The 21,870-nt window shown below is 50.0% G+C and overlaps 2 protein-coding genes across 2 annotated transcripts in view; one reads left to right on the top strand and one right to left on the bottom strand.

Annotated features, from left to right (window-relative positions):
• nhsl3 (NHS like 3) overlaps positions 1–9,083 on the top strand; it is a gene marked incomplete at both ends in the record, with an annotated part of 23,399 nt that extends 14,316 nt beyond the window's left edge. The window contains 8 exons of the mRNA XM_084454951.1: positions 864–1,034; positions 1,372–1,415; positions 1,978–2,140; positions 2,795–2,902; positions 3,009–3,169; positions 3,697–3,885; positions 4,308–7,947; positions 9,031–9,083. Coding sequence (XP_084311077.1) covers positions 864–1,034; positions 1,372–1,415; positions 1,978–2,140; positions 2,795–2,902; positions 3,009–3,169; positions 3,697–3,885; positions 4,308–7,947; positions 9,031–9,083 — 4,529 coding nt within the window. The remainder of the gene's footprint in view (positions 1–863; positions 1,035–1,371; positions 1,416–1,977; positions 2,141–2,794; positions 2,903–3,008; positions 3,170–3,696; positions 3,886–4,307; positions 7,948–9,030) is intronic.
• Positions 9,084–11,043: 1,960 nt separating this feature from the next.
• Positions 11,044–19,965, bottom strand: yars1 (tyrosyl-tRNA synthetase 1). The gene is made up of 14 exons (XM_084455666.1): positions 19,887–19,965; positions 18,416–18,499; positions 18,138–18,284; positions 17,143–17,318; positions 16,429–16,558; positions 15,887–15,967; positions 15,598–15,690; positions 15,372–15,507; positions 14,706–14,791; positions 14,258–14,393; positions 13,326–13,426; positions 12,467–12,660; positions 11,704–11,845; positions 11,044–11,567 (listed from the first exon to the last, which is right to left on the bottom strand). The coding sequence occupies exons 2-14, from the start codon at positions 18,470–18,472 to the stop codon at positions 11,457–11,459; spliced, it is 1,590 nt and encodes a 529-aa protein (XP_084311792.1). The 5' UTR covers positions 18,473–18,499; positions 19,887–19,965; the 3' UTR covers positions 11,044–11,456.
• Positions 19,966–21,870: the final 1,905 nt, after the last annotated feature.

The raw sequence follows: 21,870 nt of genomic DNA, 5'->3' as shown, positions 1-21,870 counted from the left end.
CACACACACACACACACACACACACACACACACACACACACACACATGCACACAGACACCCTGGAACACACACACACACACACACACACATGCACACAGTCACCCTGGAACACACACACACACACACACACACACACACACGGTTACCTAGCCAGGTGAGACTGAGAGAAGCAGTGTTACCTGGGACAAAGGGCGAGTAAGGCAACACCACCGAGTGACCTTTACACAGTCTGGGGACCAGGAGGAGGGACAGTGGAACGTCTTAGCGAGTTCCCTAACGTTCCCTAACGTTCCTAAAGATCCCTCCTGTATTCTAGGAGGCTTGGACGCTCCCTTAACCATCCCCCTCTCTCTCTCTGTTGCTGTCGGTCTTTGACATAACCGATTTTCTTTTCTCTGTTTGAATTGTTTTCACTTAGCGCTGCTTCGTCGATCTAAAAGATTTCCTGAGGTAGAGGGCCTCTTGATCCAAGGCTAATCCAGATTATTAATCCCACCGACTACCCAGAGCAAATTATCCTAGGGATTATTAGACAGTCCGGGTTGATCTCTTCGGTGGCCGAGGCAATACGTAGCAGACTGAGATCATGTGATGTGTCGTAGCTGCAAAGATGTACTCATACGGTCACTAGCCCAATTACACTAGCACACTGTGTACTAGCACACTGTGTACCACATCTGCCAGTCACTGGAGGTCTGGCTCTTAGTGGCTCCAGAGGTGACCTCAAAAGCGCCTGACCAATTTAGTAAACTCCTCTTTTGTGGATATTTTACTAACTCTCTCTGTTTCATTATCTCTCTCTCTCCCTCTCTTTCTGTCTCTCTCCCTCCCTCTCTCTCTCATTCATTCTTTCCCTCCGTAGTGGGTCCTAAGGGTCAGGAGGAGCAGAAGAGGCTGGCCTCCCAGCACTACCAGGAGAACGTGTTCATCGAGGCCAGCAGGCCTCAGTACCTGGAGGACCTGCACACCGAGGCTCAGCAGGGCCTCAAGATCCAGCAGCAGGAAGGTCAGTCGCACGCCCAATCAGACCGTCGTACTTCCCCGTGTTTAGTCTAGACCCTAGAGCACAGCCAGTGCTTGGCTTGGGCGGGAGCTGAGTATCGTCCCCTCGAAAGTCCTATTGCTTGAGCTGCTGCACTTCTTATAGTATCAGCTCAAAAGTATTTGTGGACCTGAACTTGAATATAAACAGTACTAGTGAGGACCGGCACGTACTGTATTTCGAGTCCAAGTCAAGCAGTGGGTGAGAGGACACACCACACAATATGACACATAGGTGCTTGAGCACAGTGCTGGCGGCTGTGGCTACCGGGTTGGGGAGTTTGGTTCTTTACTTTGCACAACTGAAATCCTCCTGTTTTCTGTCCTAGAACATCAGCAAGAAGTGGAGTTCCAGCATGACCAGGGCATCGCTGTGAGTGCTTCTGTTCACGCTGACCACAACAACCAACCTCACTGGCTTTTCCTGTAACACACACACACACACACACACACACACACGCATACACACACACACACACACACACACACACACACACACACACACACACACACACACACACACACAGACTCTCAAACAGACTGCTAGACTACGGATAGTATAGTAAATAGGTAAATTTGTACCTAGGATCTAGTACCTAGGACTGCCATGTATAATTGATTGATTATAAGAATTCCAATGTACCTGTACCTTACATATAGCAAATAAGCTTTCTATTCTATTCTACACACACACACATACACCTTTATTGAGCGTTTATTTGCCAGGTCTCCCTTGTAAATGAGATCTTTCTCAATGGGACCAATTGGGTAAAATAAAGGCTAGATAAAAAATATTTACAAAATGTAAAAGGGTTTAGTCTGTTGAGACTTAAGTCTCCTTTACAAAGACAGCCTGTGAACACAAGCAACAGGATAATAAAAGAATCAACAGAGACAGACAATTAGCACGTGTTTGAACCCTTGCTCCTGAGCAGTCCCTGGCGACGGTCCGAGCGGAGGAGCAGGAGGGCGAGGGTTCCGGCCCCAAGGAGCGAGACGCGTCCCAGGAGTCCGGAAGCACGGCCGGGAACTCCGCCAACACCACGACGTCTGCCGCGTCCACGGTGTCCACCACCAGGCCGGTGCTCACGCGCCAAGGTAGAGTAGTAGGACAAACAATGTGTGTGTGTGTGTGTGTGAAATGATTATGTTAATGCTTATGACGATGCCTATGAAAGAACAAGAGAGGCGTAGTTGAGGAGGAAGCAATTCAATTCCTTTTCATCTCCTGCTAATAGAAGCTAATCATAGATCACGCCTGGCAGCGTGAGAGCTTTGTTTGCTTGTTGTTGTTGTTGCTGCTGTTGTTGAGTCAGAGGAGTGTGATTTATATGCAGGCTTCTTCCCAGAGGCTTGGTGTCTCGCCTGTGCTTCCAGGATGTTTAATCAAAGTGCACGCACACACGCACGCACGCACTCTCACACACACACACACACACACACACACACACACACACACACACACACACACACACACACACACACACACAGCTGTAGCTTGTTACAGATATTGTCTGTCGCATCCAAAGCCTGCATTGCCGGTGCCTGGTATGTCACAGCTGGAAGCCAAAGCACTGTGTTTACGCATGTGTGTGTGTGTGTGTGTGTGTGTGTGTACACATCATGGCAACCATCCCAACTCACTCGGTTTTCCCCCATCATTCATCCCTCGCTTCCTCTCTCCAATTCGATCCCTCCTTTTGGAAATCACCACCTCTGTTCTGTCTTTCCTCTCTAACTCCGCCCCCCCAGGCTCCACGTTTAAGCCCCTGAACCCGGTGAAGAGGCTGGACAGGGGCAAGAAGAGAAGCAGAAGGACCACCATCATGGGCATCCCTCAGCAGGTCCAGAGAGAGCTAGGTAGGGTACCTGCGGCACGTAACGCCAACGCGCACGGGATCGGACGGGAAATCCGCCCGTTTCACACGGCGCCGGGCTGACGACGTCCGTTCTCTCGTCCTCCCAGCTTTGCACAGGGGGATGACGTACCAGCAGGGCATGTCTAGCCAGATCCCTAATGGACAGGTCGGCGAGGACCAATCCGAGGCTGTCGTGATCCCCACCATCGACGGCGAGATGACCGTAGCCAATCAGGAGGGAGCAAGGGTGCACCTCCAAGACCTTGAGGTAGTTTGTTTGTTTTTTTTAAGTCCAGATGAAACGTATGTTTGAGATCTTCTAACTTCCGTAGTTTGACGTATTTTCGACTCAAACAGGCTATAGGGGCGGGACACAACATTTAGAGGAATGTGATTGGAACATTGACAAGTGGGCGGTTTATAACAACTTAAAACAGATTTGATAGACAGATAGCGTTGATTGACAGGTGGATGTTGTGAGATTATTGGCTGACTTGGAGATTTTGTTTTACAGGAAGAGGAAGGCAAAAGGAAATCACAAGATTTGATATAAGATTGCAACAAAATTGAAATTAATTATTAAAAAGTGTTGGCATGTATTGTTAAATATTGTAGGTGCACACTATGACCAAGGATGTGATCCAAAATGGAAACAAATGCATTTCATGGCTTCTTTAATTCAAGTTCCATTTTTCTGCCTCCCCTTTAAGAGGAGTTGTTTATGTCTTGTCACTGTTAGGAACGGTGTTTTCTGCTCTGATCTGTCTCCCTCTCCTTCTCTCTGCGGTCCAGCAGGCCTCCAGGGAGGAGAAGCTGCTGCAGCGCCACCTGCAGGCGGTGTATAAGGACGAGCAGGCCTTCGGCCACCATCGCCTGGGGCCCAGACTCTCCCCCGGCTCCGCCAAGAGGCCCAAGTCCCTGGCCGTGCCGGGCATAACGTCCTCCTACTCCCCCTCCACGTTCCTCTTCCTCCAGGAACCCCAGGTGGGTCCAGAACTACATCATAATAACATCATACTTATGTACTTATACTGTATAGTGCCTTTCCAGATGCACAAAGAGCTATTAAATGTATATATATACACACACACATATATATCTATATATATATATATATATATATATATTACATCTATCTATTGGCTACTAGCTAAATACACTGCCTCCCTGGTCACATGTACCTCTTACATTGTTTTCTCCATTAACTTTTGCATTCTCTGATGTAGTCTGTGCTATGAACTTTGACCTTCCAAACGTTTATTCCTCATCATCACTGTGTAAGTCAGTAAGCAGCCTTGAGAACCAATGGTTCTCGAGCCTAGTGGCTCACGTCTTCACTGTAGGTGTCTAGGAAGGATAGCAAATAAAGTGTCAATATCAATGGTTGTTTGTGCTGTGGTCGGCAGGGCCCAGTGATGTGCATCTCGCCCCAAGCCACCTACCTGTCCAAGATCATCCCCAACGCCATCCTGCCGGCGTCCGTCGACGTCATACAGATCGACAGGAGCAACGGCCGCAACCGCGGCGGCAGCCTCAGCCACGGCGGAAATGGACGCGCGGCCAGCAAGAGCAGCCTGGCATCCGGCGGGTCGTCGGCCAGCCCCGCCTCGTCGCGCTGCTCCGGCGGCTCCCACAGCGACGGCGCCCCCGACGGCCCGCCGCCGGCGACCCCCTCCGGCTGGAGCCAGTCGCAGTCGTCCGAGACAGTCATGTCGAACTCATCCACCATCTCCTCCCAGGGGAGCCCGGGCGCCGCCAAGCCCCCAACGGCGAGCCGCGCCCGGCAGGGAGGTCCGCCCAAGCAGTCCGTCGGGGACCAGGACGCGGCGAGCCTCCGGAGCTCAGAGAGCCGGGCCAGCGGCGCCAGCAGCCCCGGCGCCGGCCGGGCCTCCGAGTCCGGCGTGTCGGAATCGGCGAGCGGCATGGAGACGGGCGGCGCCGGGGGAAGGGAGAGCCGGGCGTTCACTCGGAGTCTGTCCGTCATGAAGAACAAGCTCCCTCCGGCGCCGCCCAGGAGAACCAACTCCCTGCACCACGACGGCGTGGCGGCGAGGCAGAGAGGGCAGGCAGACGTCAAAGACCTCGGCGGTCCGGCGTCCGGAGAGGGGAAGGTCGGCGAGGCGAGCGGTCCGGCCCAGGAAGAGACTCGGGAAGCCTCCGCGGACACCACCGGCCCGGGCCGGAGTCCGGTCCCTGTGTCTGACCCCGCCGAGTCTGGACCGAGTCTGAACGATTCCAGGTCCTCGTCCGCCTCGCGACCCCTCACCCCCGCGGGAGCTAGAGGAGCCCCAGAGCCCCATCCGGCGTCCGGCAGCTCCTCCCCGCAGAAAGCTCCCTCAGAGGCGGGTAAATTTGAAAGGACTATGTCGCCCTCCAGCGGCTACTCCAGCCAGAGTGGCACCCCGACACTGTCCCCCAAAGGGATGCCCCCCATCTCTCCCTCTCCCTCGGGCAAACCCAAAAAGAAGCCAGTCAAACCGGAGAGAACCGGTTCCCGCGCCTCCTCCTCCGCGGCCTCCGTGTCTTCCTCCCTCACTTCGTTATCCTCTTCCGCCTCCGAACCTGTCAATCACGAGGCCAGAGCCAATAGCCCGAGTCCGCCTCAGCGGGGGTCCCCGCCCCCACCCGCCATTGCTGTGAAGACCCAGAGGGCGTCGCCGGTGAGCCTGGCCTCTTCGCCCGCGAGCGCGGCCATCAGAGAGCTGTTCAACGTTCCGCCGCCTCCCAAGGTGAAGGCCCCCTCCCCTCCTCCTCCAGAGACCTGGTTTCACAACAGACACACGTTAGAGCTTCTGTGTGGGCCGAGCCGCCCGAATGTCAACAGCCTTCCCCAGCGACAGCCCAAAGCAACCGACGAAGTGCACAAGACAGAGAGTCAGGCTGAAGTTATTGACGAGCCTCGAGGTTCTACGGAGAAGGAAGCGGTTCTGTCGTTGTCAGAGAACGTGTCACCGGACAAGACCGAACCGCTGTTAGAGAAAGTTCCACAGCGGGTCGGTCAGGAAAATGAGAGCGTTGAAAGTCCAAAGGAACAAGGTAGTGTGTCGGGATTAGAGAACGACGAGAGCCATAGCCCGCCGGTCAAGGAAGAGGGTGGTCAGGAGAGGGTGGCGAAGAGAGAGCCGCCTCCTGTCATGAAGAAAAGCACCTCAACGTACCTGAGAAAAGGGCCGGAGAAGTTCGCCGAAAACCAACAACAGGCGCAGGCCGGGGGCGTCGCGACAGAAGCCAGGGTCCAATCAGCTGCCGGGAACGACGAGCCTGCGCTCCCTGAGGTAGACGTAGCCGTGGACGACGAGAGAGCGGACGGGAAGGTGGCGCCTGAAAACACTGAGGAGGATCCAGCCAGGCCTCAGCCAGCGACCACAATCTCCCCCCCGCCCTCGCCTCCCCCCGCCCACCACCCTCCCCCTCCTCCCTCCAAAAGCACCCCTCCGCCGTCGGTATCCGAGGAGGACGAGGGTGCCCCCGCCTCGGAGACCTGCTGGCCTCCTCCGCCTCCGCCCCTGGAGGGCTCGTCGGACTCCGTCTTCGACGGGCCGGACGAGATGGACTTCCCGCCTCCGCCTCCCCCGTTCATGACGGAGAGCCTGCTGCCGGACGTGGTGGAGAGCTGCTCCCCGGCGACGGACGCCTCCGACGTCGTCTCAGTCGTCGCTCTGGGGGAGGCCGGGGCGACGGCGAACGCGGAAGGCGAAGACGCGTGCTCTGTCGCCCCTCGGGCCGCGCCGGAACGGTCCGGAACCGAAGTGGCCGGCGATCCGGCGATCCCCACCGCCGCTGACCCCGTCATCTCCGAGGTCATCCCCGAACCAGCCCGCCTTCGGACGGCTTCGTTAGAGGAGCCGCCGGCTGCAGCCCGGGAAGCCAGCCACCGATTACAGGAAGTCCCGCCTTTGCCGGAGGGCGTCCCTCTTCCTCCGCTGGAGGCGCCTCCGCCGCCGCCGCTGACATCAGCAGAGGACGCCGACTCGAGCCCGACTTCCCCGGCGCCCTCCCTGGTCGCCCCCCTGCCTCCCACTCTGCCATGTGAAGACCGAGCCCCGCCCTCTCCGCCTCCCATCATCGCCCCCGGACCTCCCCCTGTCAACGCCCCGCCCCCTCACCCTCCACCGGCCGGGAACCAATCGGCCGCCCCCGCGGTGACCTTCAGGAGGCAGCCCAGCCTGGCGGGTCGGGAGTCCAGGGGCAAAGAGCTCCTGTCAAGACACAAGAGCGTGCCCGTCCCCAAGGAGGACGCCAACATCCCCCTGGTCACTCCCTCCCTGCTCCAGATGGTGCGCCTCAGGTCCGTCACCGTGGGTGACGGTGAGCAGCAGGCGCCGGCTCAGCCCGAGGACATTGCGTCAGGCGGTGGCGGCGGATCCGGTCAGGACCAAGGTCCGACCCCGGTCCCGGGAGCCCACGGCGTGCCCCAGAAGCCGGTCCGCAAGTCGCTGTCGATAAAATCGCCGTCTTCGTCGACCAGGTCCCCGCCCGTGACCGCTGGCGCCCCTTCTGTGCGGCTGCAGGAGGCCATCCGCTTGAAAACCGCCGCCATGTCGGCCAGGGATGGTCTTCCGGGCCGCCTGAGCCTGCGTCACGCTGCCTCGTACGCCAACGGCGCCGCCGGCGAGCCTAGCCCTCTGTTCCCGAGGTCACCAGACGGGGGCGAGCCGCACAGGTCACCTGCTTCCACCGCCAGCTTCATCTTCTCCAGGAGCGCAAAGAAGGTCGTCATAGAGACGCCGGCCTCTTCCTCGCCGGAAGCCCAGGCGAGCCTCAAGCAAAGCCTGGCGGCCGAGCTCGTGCAGGTGTCCGACCAATCGCAGGCCAACGCCGCGGTCTCCAACGGTATTGGCGACCAAGCTAACGTGTTAAGAAGGCCTAGCAAGGTTCCGCCACCCGTTGCTAAGAAACCGGCGTCTGGAACGAGCGTTCCCCCGGAGAAGCCTGTGTGTTCCGGGGGAGGGGCAGAGAAGGCGGACGCGGGGGCAGAGATGAACGGGGGCGCAGAGACAGAGCAGCCTCCGGGCCAGCAGGGGGCACCCCCAGACCAGCAGATCGGTAAGGATACCACCCCTCTAGTAATAGACTTACTGCACTACAGTACTTATTTGTTAATTGTATAGCATGTAATGTATTCAACAATGCTCCAACAAAGCAATAAAGGGGTACGTTCACTACTTTGGACCTTGGACCCTCTTTGCGGTCTGTCTACCATGAACCTGACACAGAGGCCATCATTTCACTGATCGTTCCAGTACTGAGCTAGCTGCAGTTTTTCTCAATGGACTACAATGGAAGTCAATGGGGCCCCTGTAAATGTGTTGGAAAAACTAGGTTAGGCTTTGCCAAACACGTAAAAATATTCTGATTGCAATACATTTCACAGGAGAGCATACTGAGACTGGTAAGATTACACCATGTGCTTCCCATCTCAGAAAAGCACATTTATCATAGTTTTTCAAACGCATTTACAGGGGCCCCATTGACTTTGTAATACATTGTAGTCCAGTGAGAGCCTGCAGAAAAACTGCAGCTAGCTCAATACTGGAACGATCAGTGAAATGATGGTCTCTATGTGTCAGGTTCATGGTAGACAGACTGCAAATAGGGTCTTAGGTCCAAAATAGTGAGCTATCTCAGGTGGAGTGGTTCGATCATGTCTCACCGTCGTCTATCATGTCTCCCTGTCCAGTCTTGAGATGACAGAATGCAGATGCTAACACTACACAAGACGCCGACCTGCTGAGTAATCGAACACTGACATGGTCGGTCGGATCTGTCTTAGCAAGGCAGCATAATATCGCTCAGAGGAAGCACAAATGGCTGTGCTCTTCTGGCCAGTCTGTGCTCTCTCTGCTAATGGGGGAAAGCGATACTGGCCTTCCTTCCCGAGCGTGTCTTGTCTGGTCTCATGGCTCTGGTCAAATTCACTAGCATGCGCTTCAAGCTGCGCTAACGTCGTTAAGCCCATGATCATGTCTCGCTGATTGAGTTAGCCTCGAACACAATATGCTTTTTATGTCTGATGCTGTAACCGCACACTGGGCATTCAGCTTCTGCCGTTGTCCCCCCCCCAGGCACAACAGAAACTACAAATGTGTTTGACACACCACTTTGAGACGGACTCTTTCGTGTGGACAGATAAAGTCATGGACTTCCATGGGCTGAAGCCAGATGGACAAAGCAAGGACTGATGAGAGAGGGAGAGAAAGAGGGATGGAGATCAACACGTTCAGTGGGACATCCACCGAGGGTGTTCTGATGTGTGAAGCCTTCTCCACAAGCCTTAGCCTATAACGGCCTCCATATTTATGCAAAAAAATGTTGACTGTTCCCATTTCTTTGATATTATACTGTAGCTTTATTCTGGAGTATTTTTCTAAAACCTTTGAAGTTCCTGTCTGCTCTTGCGTAGCACCTACAGGACAGTGGGGGTACTGCAGCTGGAGTTTGTAAATAAGGCAGTCTTAAGGTTAAGCTTATGAGAGACCGCCCTCTAGGGGTTGGAATAGGTAGAAGTCACTGCAGTTCAGAAGAGAGTGACTTTGGTCACTACTCTCATGTGTTATCATTCAACTCTGTCTCCATTAACATGTCTTCAATGAACAAATAATTTCCTTGTTGTGTCATGCATTTTCTCATTGTGAGTCCAGCAACACAGCTATTAGCACAATTATCCAAATTGGAACAACTGATGACTGATTTCCTATATCATTGAATGATCACTGAATTTAAATTCTTTGATTTTAAGAAATTATTAACTTCAACAAAATGTGATTTTGTTGATAAATGGGCTTTGGTAGTGAATGAGAATAAGATCCTGCACATTTAAAAGAACACTAACATAATATAACTTTTTATTGATTGTGAATAAACAAGCACTTTGTGAAGCTAAATCCAGTAAGTCGTTTAAGGTTGACACTATGGTAGTACTTCTGGCTCAGATGTTAAAACCATCTAACTAACTTACCAGCTTCCAACCTCTCAGAATTAAGAGAGGTGCACAATCTTTTTCTAGACTAGTCTCACGCATTGAAATACACTATTTATGGACTCTCCCGACTGCTTTGTCATGTTTATTTATGTTTGTTTTGAATATTTTTTTGTCTTTCAACAATGTCTGTCATCTTCTCCAACCAAATATAGAATGTGTGTAAATCTCTTGATTTGGCGTTATGATGATAGACGCTACATGAAATATTCCATATATTCCTTCATTTAGAAGAACCATCTTTAGGAAACAAGTCCTGTATCATCACACATTTAAACCCTGATTGATACACTGGAGTGAGGAGGTTTGCACCTTTATAGTGATAGAGGCAGCCTCCTTGAGGTCGTTATTTTTTATTTGTATTTTAAACTGCTTTCTTTTCACATTAGCTAGTCACATAAGCCTTTCCATTGTGGAATGAAGGCATCTTGGTAAACACTCAACTTTGCACAGTATAGTCAGTCTACCTGGGCCTTGCCCAGCGAACTCCCTGCTCAAAATGTCACTCTTGACTATACACAAGGCAAGTCTTACTGGCTCCATGTACATGTGATGATTTATAAGAATTCAGAATAATGTAGTTATTGTTTCTGTTATGAAGAGTATGAATGATTAAAACATATTAGAAAGCACTGCCATTTCCGTGTGTTGTGTGGAAAATGCCAGACCATGTGCACTTATCTTAACCTACACGTCGGCTTTCTGACAGGTAAACTGACCTTGTTTGATGTATTTTTGTGGACCCCAGGAACACAAGTGGTCACCTTGGTGCCACCAATGGAGATACAATAGGGCTTTATGGGTCAGTGGGTGCACCATGCGCCCTCTAGTGGATTCACAATAACGATGCGTGTGATCTGACCTCTGACCTCGGGAGCCCACTGCGTGCCCATGTGATCAACTTCAACAGACACCCTTTATCGAGGCTTCGAGACGGTCTTTACAAAAAATCTCACAGGATCAAAGTTTAAAATGGACGCCGTCCATCGATAAAGAGAGAACGCAATGGAAAGAGAATGAGCTATCCCAGAATTCAACCAGTGTTTATTTCAGGTACAGATGATGCAATATAGTGCAACACACTTGACAGGCCAGCCACAGATGCTGAGTTATACTATGACCAATCCCAAACCACCGCCCCACCATATGACTATAGACCATGGTAGTCTTATTTACGATGTATATTAAAATAGGTTAATGCAAACTTGCACTTCGTTACTTGACCACAAAGTACACATACTGTAGGAGCCAACGTTCATTCAGTCCTCCCTAATAGGGAAACATTTAACCGTAGTTAAAATGATGAAAGCAGGCTCCATCCTGTAACCTGAAACTGTTGCCTATGCAGCACCTGAGGTCCTCGGTTCCCTTTCCTGACACTTCATGAAGGACGTTGAGATTTACACCAGCCATGTCCAGTCCTGCTCCGCCTCCATCTGGACCAGTCCGTGTTGATGAATAAGTGTTTGTTACCATGGTGATGAGTGTGGGGTTCTTGTTGGGCGCAGCTGGGTGAGAGCATTTTGGAAAGACAGTATGTATGTGTGTGTGTGTGTGTGTGTGTGTGTGTGTGTGTCTAGCTGATGTTGCCACCTTTCAGTGTTTTGCAGGTGATCTGTCCTAGTTTTGTCATCAGGCATTTGTCCTTCCATTGCGCAACACACTCTCCCGAGACCTTCAGATCAACCTGCCAGAGACACACACACACACACAAGAGTTCACCCATCTATTCACACATCAGAGCTCGTCCTCAGCGTTGCCCCAACAAGCAAATCAAACCCCCAGAAAGCCCTCCAGGGGGCAGACTGTAGTAGGAAACACACCTGTAGTTTCTCCCACACTTTCTTCTTTGGGTTGAGTTTGTCGTCAGGTTTGCCCTCCTCGAACCCTTCCACGAAGACTCGTTCCCCTGGCGACGACCCCTCTGGGGGATCGAGAGGCTCCACCCTCCTGGGCTCCCCCTCACTGAGAACAACCAATCAGAAAGAGGCGGCAAATTGAGAGTCAGAATATGATGGATGAGATAAGACAGTCTAATGAGATACAAGAGTGTGAGGCAGGTGTGTGTGTGAGAGAGAGAGAGAGAGAGAGAGAGAGAGGGAGGTATATGTGTTGTTTGAGAGAGGGAGGGAGGGAGAGAGAGAGGGAGGTATATGTGTTGTTTGAGAGAGGGAGGGAGAGAGGGAGAGAGAGAGAGAGGGAGGGAGGGAGAGAGAGAGAGGGAGGTATATGTGTTGTTTGAGAGAGAGAGAGAGGGAGGGAGGGAGGGAGGGAGGGAGGGAGGGAGGGAGGGAGGGAGGGAGAGAGAGAGAGGGAGGGAGGGAGAGAGAGAGAGAGAGGGAGGGAGAGAGAGAGAGGGAGGGAGGGAGAGAGAGAGAGGAAGAGTCCCACTATACCCAGAGGAGCAGGATACCTAGTGTACAAAACACAACCACTTACTAATACTCTATACTCTAGTATAGAGCATTAGAGTATATGTATCAAGTGTAATCTTGGAGTTGGGGAGAGAGAGGATATATATATATATATATATATATATATATATATATATATATATATATATATGAACAAATAGGGAAGACTCACATTGAGGCGCAGAGCAGCATGGCTTGAGACTCCACCCCCCTCATCTTCTGGGGTTTCAGGTTGCACAGCAGCAACACCAGCCGGTCCTGCAAGTCCTCCTGGGAAACGTAGGCCACCAGCCCACTCACCACCGTCCTAGGCTCCGCCTCCCCCACGTCGATCTTCTCCAGGTACAGCGAGTCGGCGTCTGGGTGCTGAGAGACGGAACCAGACGGTAAGAGGCCTGGACGGCCGCACAGACTTTCACCTCTGGAGGAGTCGCGGGCGTGCGAAACGGCGAGAGACTGTGCTGAGGGGAGTGGCCGGAGAGCGATGGTGACGCTGTTTAAGGGACGTCTCTGTGGTGTTGTAATGCTGCGTTCCTTTTGTATCGGGAACGTCGGGATTCACGTGTTCCGACGTCAGAGTCGTCATCAACACGTCACCTGAACTCGGAATTCCCGCCCTTTTACTAGGGGTGAAAAATCCATCCCGACTTCGTCGACGTCAGCTGCTGACGTCAATCGAGATGGCTGCTACGCGCATCAACAGTAGGTGAAAACTGTAATAAGACTGTTTATTGGCGCTTCTGTCTTATTTGTGTCTCATTAAATCAGTACTGTCTAACGTCTATCAGTGGACAACGTTGCTACGAAGTTCATATGCGCAAAATAGCATAGTTCGTTGTTATCAACTGGTATTGCTAACAATGTTTAACAATGGCTAACTTGGCTAGAACTACAAAGATGGTGCGAAAGTGGTGTTTTCGCGTTTTGTTTCTGGAACACATTCAACTGGGATATGACGTCGTCCCAGGCGCCAAATCCGGACCTCCGATACAAAAAGGAAGGCAGCGTTGAAATACTTCCTACCACCCTACCTTCTCCACGCTGATGACCCGGCCCACCCGGACGTCCAGTCTGGAGGGGGCCAGCTCCTCGTCCTCTCCGCCGGCTTTGGGGTTTCCTTTTACTGCTGCCTCTGAGGGAAGGAGGGACACACACACACACATGAGCACGCACACACACACGCACACACACACACACACACACACACACACGAGCACGCACACACACACACGTTCTAAAACTAGCGTCTGGTCTGTTTTGTTTAAGTGAACGCGGTTTAAGAGACAGCGGAGTAGAGGGTAAAGGTATGAGACTTTTTGGAGGGCTCTTGGTAGAGGGGGTACAGGGTGTGGTACTAACTATTCTTGGAGGGCTGGGGGTAGGTGGTGTTGAGGGTAGAGAGGGTACAGGGTAGGGTCCCAACTGTTCTTGGAGGGTTCAGGGTAGGTAGTATTGGTGTGGTACTAACTGTTCTTGGAGGGTTGAGGGTAGGCAGTATTGGTGTGGTACTAACTGTTCTTGGAGGGTTGAGGGTAGGCAGTGTTGGTGTGGTACTAACTGTTCTTGGAGGGTTGAGGGTAGGCAGTGTTGGTGTGGTACTAACTGTTCTTGGAGGGTTCAGGGTAGGCAGTGTTGGTGAGGTACTAACTGTTATTGGAGGGTTCAGGGTAGGTGGTGTTGGTGTGGTACTAACTGTTCTTGGAGGGTTCAGGGTAGGCAGTGTTGGTGTGGTACTAACTGTTCTTGGAGGGTTCAGGGTAGGTGGTGTTGGTGTGGTACTAACTGTTCTTGGAGGGTTCAGGGTAGGCAGTGTTGGTGTGGTACTAACTGTTCTTGGAGGGTTGAGGGTAGGCAGTGTTGGTGTGGTACTAACTGTTCTTGGAGGGTTCAGGGTAGGCAGTGTTGGTGTGGTACTAACTCTTCTTGGAGGGTTGAGGGTAGGCAGTGTTGGTGTGGTACTAACTGTTCTTGGAGGGTTGAGGGTAGGCCGCGTTGGTGAGCTTGCGGAGCTCGGGTGACTCGAACGTCTTCCTGATTGGATCCAGCAGCTTGTTCAGCGCCACCTCCACCGAGGCCTTCAGGTCACCGGGGTGGATCAGCTACCGGGCCAGAGGTCAAGCAGGGTCACACCGGATGCTTATTTGATTTGTCTTAATGTATGTTTTCTTTTTTCTATATTTCTTTCTGTTATTGATATGATAGGAAAATTTATCATTCTTGTATATGTTGAAAATCAATAAAATTTTGTTTAAAAAAAAGAAAAGAAAAAAAGAAGGGTCACACCAGTGCATGATGGGACAATGAGGCCTTTTAGCCCCGCTACAGGCTAAAGTGATGTAATGTACAGGTTTGAATCATTAAGTCTTTTTCATATTACTGTGTATAGATCTAAAAAGCTGAATATACTGCACCTCCTCTTCAAAGTCCTTTTCCACCTCCTCAAACACAGTAAAGATTTTGTCTCCTCCAAACTTGGGATCTCTTTTAATGGAAAACTCTGGAACACAATCACAGTGACCCTCATTTAGGCTACATAAGTAATGAATATGTGGCTGCTTAGATGACAGAATCAGTCTCGTGACAATTCTCAGACTTGCGTACGCGAGGTGTAGCCTGGTGAAGGTTCTATAAACTCACAGTTGCTTTCCGATTCCCAAGGGTTACCAACGGGCGTAGATCAAAAAGCCTCTGGACACAATTGGATAGACCTACAACCAATCAGCGAAAATGCCTCTACGGCGCTCCTCTGTTCCGTCAGCTTATTAAACCCGCCCCTTATTAGATAACCGGTTGTGATTGGCACGAATAAATTTCTGTGAGCGGATTCCGTTAGAACGGTTGGATGTCCAGACTGATCTACGGAGTGAAATCGAGCGTGAGCTCGCGAGATCAGGCTGGCGACACCAGGCTACACGAGGTGAGGTTCGTTTCGTAAATGAGGACCAGTATCATTAAGTGATCGCAAGAAATATGATTTGTTTTATGTCTGACTGCAAGCAGAAGGTCCAGGAGGTCAGTAAGGGAAGATGAGGAGAGGTAGAGGAGGGAGAGAGGTTATGAGTGTGTGTGTACACTACCTCCATGCAGAGGGAAGACGACGTGTTTGACGAAGGAGAGGACGCCGTTGTTCTGGATGTTCCCCGGCTCACAGAAAGCCTTCTTCAGCTTCTTCTTCACATCCTCCTTCTTGTCCAGGAGGTCGATCTTAGACTCCTGCAGGGATCAATGGGGAAACGGGTGACTGGTCGACAATCACCTGGGATCAGGAGCGACATCGGGAGGGTGGGTAGAAGAGTTCCTCACCTCCTCGGAGGAGCTCATCTTGGCGCCCGTCAGACCTGGTACCATGGGGTTCATCAGGTGAGCACGCTTGGCATAACCCAGGGAGGGCAGGTACTGCAGGGGGAGACAGAGAGAAAGAGAGAGGAGAGAGAAAGAGCGACAGAGAGAGAGGAGAGAGAAGAGAGAGAGGAGAGAGAAGAGAGAGAGGGAGACAGACAGGGAGATTATTAGGTGAAATGACCACTGTGAATCTCACAAAGCTGATTGTTCCAGTTGAGGTGAGTAAGAGGAGAGATGAAGGGGAAGGTACCTTCTCTGCCAGGGTGAAGATCTTCCTCTGGTCCACGCCCCCAAACTGGGCGTCCACCTTCAGATACTCCTCATCCAGAGCCTGTGAGATCCAGAGGAAGGGAGAGAGGAGAGGAGAAGAGAAGAGAGGAGAAGAGATGAGAGGAGGAGAGAGACACGGCACAGTTGGCTCTGTACCAGACATCCAGAAAAAGGTATACTCAAATATTCTGCAATTTCCCCTCGGGGATGAATAAAGTATCTACCTACCTACCTACCATACTCTACACTCTCCATAGTCTACATATTCCGTACTACACAGCACACTCTCTGTAGCCTACTACATCACGCTAAGTCAAAGTCAGTTTTATTTACAAAGCACATGTTCATACAAGCAAATGTAACAGTGCTTTACAGAATAAAAAAAAAAAAAATCATTATTATTTTATGATCTAATAAAAAAGTTTATTAGTTGGTATTGAGAAAAACAAAATAAGAAATTACAACAGAACGCAACATATAATAAGCATGCAACGAGCAGGGGACAGGGGTGTGACCTCCTACCTGCAGCCCGGGGTAGAGCAGACCGCTCAGCAGGGGGTGCTCCACCTGCTTGACCACCTCGGCTCCGGCCTTCTTAGCGTCATGCTCCGTCACCATGGAGGACAGGCGGTACACGTCCAGAGTGTACTCTCTGACAGAGAGGGAGAGAGGGAGAGAGGGGTGGGAGGGAGAGAGGGGTGGGAGGGAGGGAGAGAGAGGGAGAGAGGGGTGGGAGGGAGGACAGAGAGAGTGAAGTCAAGTCTCTGTCCTGGCCCCGCAGTTGTGGAATGAACTGCCCATTGACGTCAGGACAGCACAGTCGCTGCCCATCTTTCGTCGCGGGCTCAAAACTCATCTCTTCAAGGAGTACTACCACGATCGTCCCTCTCACCTATTGTATTTTAGATTGCTATTCTTGCACTTTGCCTTCAGCACTAGATTATGCTCTTAGTCACTTGTTTTAGAAAGGAGATGTACTTGTGAGTTCTGGCAAGTAGTAGTGCATTGGCTTTTCCCACATTAAATGCAATTATTGTTAGTCTCTTTGGATAAAAGTGTCTGCTAAATGACTGTAATGTAATGTACAGGTAAGTCTTCGGTTTGTGAGAGAAATAGAGCGATTAGAAACAACGTACAATGATGCGAGTCACAGCTCATAGACTTCTCTCCCGCACCTGTGTGAAAAACCAAACGTATGAGGCAGCGTGCTCAAGACAGCTACTGTGTCTGACCGACCTGCTGAGCTGGAAGTCTGTGCCCTTGACGAACTTGAGCTTGTCCAGAGGAACCCCGATGCTGCCCAACATGGCCTTGATGACCTGCTCATAGTACTGCACCCTGAGCTCCAGCAGCTCCCAGGGGGCCTTCATGTTGTCCAGGAAGGCGTGCAGGTCTGCAAACAGGATGGTCACCTGCCAGTACAGAGAGGAGGAGGAGGAGGGAGGGAGGAAGGGAGGGAGGTAGGGAGGGAGGGAGGGTAGAATGGTGAGGAAAGCATAAAGATGCACACACACACACACACACACACACAAACACACACACGCTCGTTAACACACACACACATGCAAAAACACACACGCAAACACACACTGGGAAAGACAGATGAGAGTGAGAGAGCCTGACAGACAGATGGGCTAGACACTCGTAGCCTGGTACGACCATCCCGTTCTCGCCAGCTCACATTCTGTTTCAGTAACGCAGAACGGTCTGGTCTTCGCCTCCTCCAGAGCGATTATCCCAAAATCCAGACCATACCGGGCCAATCAGGGACTGCGTTTTAACTGCTGTTCCGTACCACAGTGGAAAGCAACCCTGATTGGTTCGTGTCCCTGACGCTCGCTAAACAAACATGGCGGCTCCCGAAGCAACGCGTGGTAACGTTAACGTTAGAAGAATAAACACAGCAATATGTGCAGTTATTGCAGAAATAGACTTAATCACAACACTTAAACAAGAACAAGAGTATGCACTAGTGGAGTTTCTCGGTGGAAAAGACGTTTTTTCCGTTCTTGCGACTGGATTTGGCAAAAGTTTGCTGAACGCTGATTGGCTGAAGGTGTTTGTCTGTCAAGGCAAGTACCCCCTCCCACATAATCACTCTCTATGGGGCGAAGGCCAGACCGATATTGCGGAGTGAAGCAGTGAGCTCGCTAGATAGGGATGGTCATACCAGGCTAAGACAGGCAGACAGGCAGCACACCTGCATGGTTTAAGGGGTGTTAACGGCTCACCTCACAGCCGGCCTTGAGGAAGTCGGCTATCTTGGACATGGGGACAAAATAGGCTACGTGAGGCTTGCCTGTGGTGGCGGTGCCCCAGTACACCTTCAGCTCTCGCTCCTGCAGAACCTGCTTGATCTTCTCCTCACCAAGGGTTTCCTGCAAGCACACGCACCCGCACGCACACCCGCACACACACACACACCCGCACACGATTAACAACCCATTACACACACACACACACACACGATTAACAACCCATTACATAATTATAGACATTAAAGTGACACCTGCAGATTCCTGGTGATCAGGTGGAACTTCTCATCTGGGCTAAGCTGGTCCCCCATGGCTTCTGTAGCCTCCAACAGTGTAGGCTGGGGGAGGAGGAGATGAACAATGCGTATTGAAGAAAAGATACAGTAAGCTGCTAACGTTACATCTACACACATAATGAGCTTTTAAGAGACACTACAGGTGAATAGGGTAAAAATTTGAACTAATAGATATCACAATGAACACTCCCTAATTTTCGATTAATTGATTTCATCCCTACTTGCCACCACGCCACTATCCATGCCATGAACTCCACAACTCAGCCCCTGAGCGGGCTAGAGACACACGGCCGTCGCCAGTGGGTGTATGGAGATTGCCCAGAAGTAACTGCACTACACCCGAACCGCTCTGACGCGAGGGGACAGAGTCTCGCCACCACGCCACGGACCCCACGGCCAATGGGCCTAGGATATAGACAATTAACTACCGGTGGAATGGTGGCGCATCCATCGGGGACCCGCTGTAGGTCCGCTAGCCTTGTGTTATCTGGGTTATTACCTTTGTCCAGAAACAGAAGTTGAACCAATTGCAGCAAAATAGCTTACGTTACAGTAAACATCAGTGTAACTGCTTTAGCCACTGACTGCTACCATTAATGTTATGGAAGCTGCTGCTAGTTGTTGTGAGCTCATGAACTAACTGGCTATCCCGCTCTTATTGTGCAGGATTAGCATTGGAAGCATTGGAACTGATGTGTCCAGGCGACAAGACCTATCTTAATTTATCAGACATCATTTCATGTCATTTCAATTCGCAGTTATTTCAGTGACGTCCTACCAGTCCTGAACAGAAACAAGCCACGCACATAAGCCAGGCTTGACCTGGCCTGGTTTGAGAGAGAAAGTCTAATACAAAAAATATTTCTCTTGATGTGAAGATAAAACTGGTAAAAATCGATGAGGGTATATTTAAAGGAAAAAAGTCCTATTCAACTGTAGTGTCTCCCCTTAAGCAGCAAACCCCCCAATTTGCCTAGTTAGCTAGCTTCAAAGATCAGCAGTGAGATAATTACTGATGACTTAGTCTAGCTAGGCTAACTTGGTACACTGTCACACCTAGCCTGGAACTAGCTATCGAGCACTACTTATTAAATGGCATGGAACTGCAACACAGGTAGCTGAATATGGTTAGATTCAACCAGCTAACTAAAATCAACAGAGACCTAACGTTAGTTGGAGTATCTAACGTTACTAACGTTAACGGGCTAGCTAGCTAAAGCCAGTCGGCTTAAGCTAGGTAGCTAAATGACACGTCGAGATTGAATGAACCAACCAAGCCGCAGCACACACAGTAGCAAGCCATGTGAGGTACAGCTACAGTCGACTAACTCAACACATCCTAAAACCTCATGACTCTAGCACTAACATACAGGCCATGTCAAGATTCTGTTCAGACGGACATAATGTACCCAATACCATCTTATCTTACCTTAGTTTAATTCCTTAAAATTAGACACTGGTTTTGATTTCTAAAGAAGCCGGGCGGACCTGTCAATGTGTTGCATCAGCGCTGAGTTGAATTCTGTGATCGACTCACCCCGTCTCGTCAGGAGAAACTAACCGAGTTCAGAATTTGACCCACTGTCTCTCGACTCGCCGCTAGATGGCGACCTTGCATTAATAATTGCACACACAGCGAAAGGGGTATTTGGTCAGCCATACGACGTACTGTAGTGTAGACTATACGATTACAGTAATAGACTACAATAGTGAGTTTAGATATGAGTTATTTCGGCTGGTGACATCCAGAGCAGGGACCAGAAATGTGCAACTCCCTACGACCAAATCACATCCTAGTCAGTTACATGAGAGTTGGTTTAAAGTCTATAAAATACCCACACCTTTTCCATCAAAGTTAAACAAGGACTATCAAAATAGTGTTTATATTTCTGTCGTGTGCCTATTGTTCGAAGTTGATGACATGTGAGGGATTCAAATTATGTCGCCCCATACACTGTACACATGATAAACCATTTGTTTTAAACAGAGAAATCACCAAGAGGACTCATAACTATATTGACTTCAAATGTTCCTCTGGTACTGCATATTTTAATTCTGTAAGGGGGCTTGGAGGACTGTGTTCTGGGATATCAATGTGAAAGTGAGCATTTTTTAATTCTTTTTTTTGTTGTTGCAAAGACGACAAAGCACCGTAGAACATTAGTTTAGTATTTATTAACAACATTCCCCTCAACAAATCTTTCATTTTCAAAAACAACAAATCTTAAATAACTACATCAATGTTCATAAGTTCAGTTGCTTCCACAATATCAAAGATTATTTACAAGTTTACACTGAATATATACATATGCACATTTGATGTACACAAGGCTTGTGTGGACCCACTACACAGGCTTGGGGGTCAGAAGGGGAGAGGTCTCCATATTTACAAAAAGACAATTAACCTGCAAATATAACACGTTTCCCCATCCAGTTAACAGGTGAATATGTCTCCTGTTTTTCTCATGTTGGCATGTCTCTTTTCCCCGTTTCATCTACATGCCCCGCAGAGATTAAAGGAAACAAAATGTCCGCCCCATCCTCAAAATACAACATATCATATTTATATATATATATATATACACATACATACATACACACACACAAACACACACACACACACATTTATATTCCCTTTTTAGAATAGGGCATGACAGTTGCTTGTAAGATGTATGACTGTCATGACTGAGAAACCGTTTTAAAATTGACTCTCCAGTTCAGGTTTGGGGCTTCCATCCACTCACCAATACACTTACTTTCTGACATGAGTCTTTGAAACATACTTCATTTGACAACCTAAAGGCATCTTCTTAAATAACATAAATACAACAAGAAGCATGACATTTCAGTGACCATGAACTCAACACTAAAATCAAAAACTAATAAATACTTAAACGATCCATGTCATAATTAGTACCATTTGAGATTTTGCCCAATATGAAGTCAATGAGAATATTCAAGAAAGAAAACTTTCTATGGTCCTTAGTAACTATGCCAAGATGTTGGTTGTAGAGACTGTGCAAAAATTGCTTGTTAAACAGTTACTAATCTACAGGTATAGTGGTTCCATGTAATGCTGGGGGATTGAAAAGTCTTTTACCACAAGAGCAAATCTAGGGTGCACAGTTTTTACATAGTAGTTCTAAATTCACAGTAGGGTGGGTTAAGATTCAAATGTCTTCTGGGCTAAACCAATCAGATGTGGAGAACCCAGGTGGTTCGAGTAAACTGTAAAACTACACCGTGAGAAAGAGGTCTGAACTCCCAGCTCATCTATGGGAGCCTGGGGTTATAAAATAACCGTCTCAAACGTTAAATCCTGGGTGTGTAAAAGTCACAAAATAGAACATATCCTGAGTGATTGGTGGTCTGTAGTTCTGAAGACCGGCAGGCCTCACAGATGAAGGGTCAGA

The sequence above is a fragment of the Borostomias antarcticus genome, assembly GCF_949987555.1.
Source record: "Borostomias antarcticus genome assembly, chromosome: 21".
NCBI lineage: Eukaryota > Metazoa > Chordata > Actinopteri > Stomiiformes > Stomiidae > Borostomias > Borostomias antarcticus.
Note: the sequence above shows the minus strand (reverse complement) of the source record. Positions and strands in the feature narration are given on the sequence as shown.

What these genes read in the sequence shown, in the direction of transcription:
- yars1 (XM_084455666.1), bottom strand. Translation starts at nt 18,472, where the DNA reads ATGGGGGACCAGCTTAGCCCAGATGAGAAGTTCCACCTGATCACCAGG. An exon ending in AGATGAGCTCCTCCGAGGAG is followed by an intron (nt 15,508 to 15,597) that starts GTGAGGAACTCT and finishes TGATCCCTGCAG; the next exon opens with GAGTCTAAGATCGACCTCCT. An exon ending in CGTCTTCCCTCTGCATGGAG is followed by an intron (nt 14,792 to 15,371) that starts GTAGTGTACACA and finishes ATTGTGTTCCAG; the next exon opens with AGTTTTCCATTAAAAGAGAT.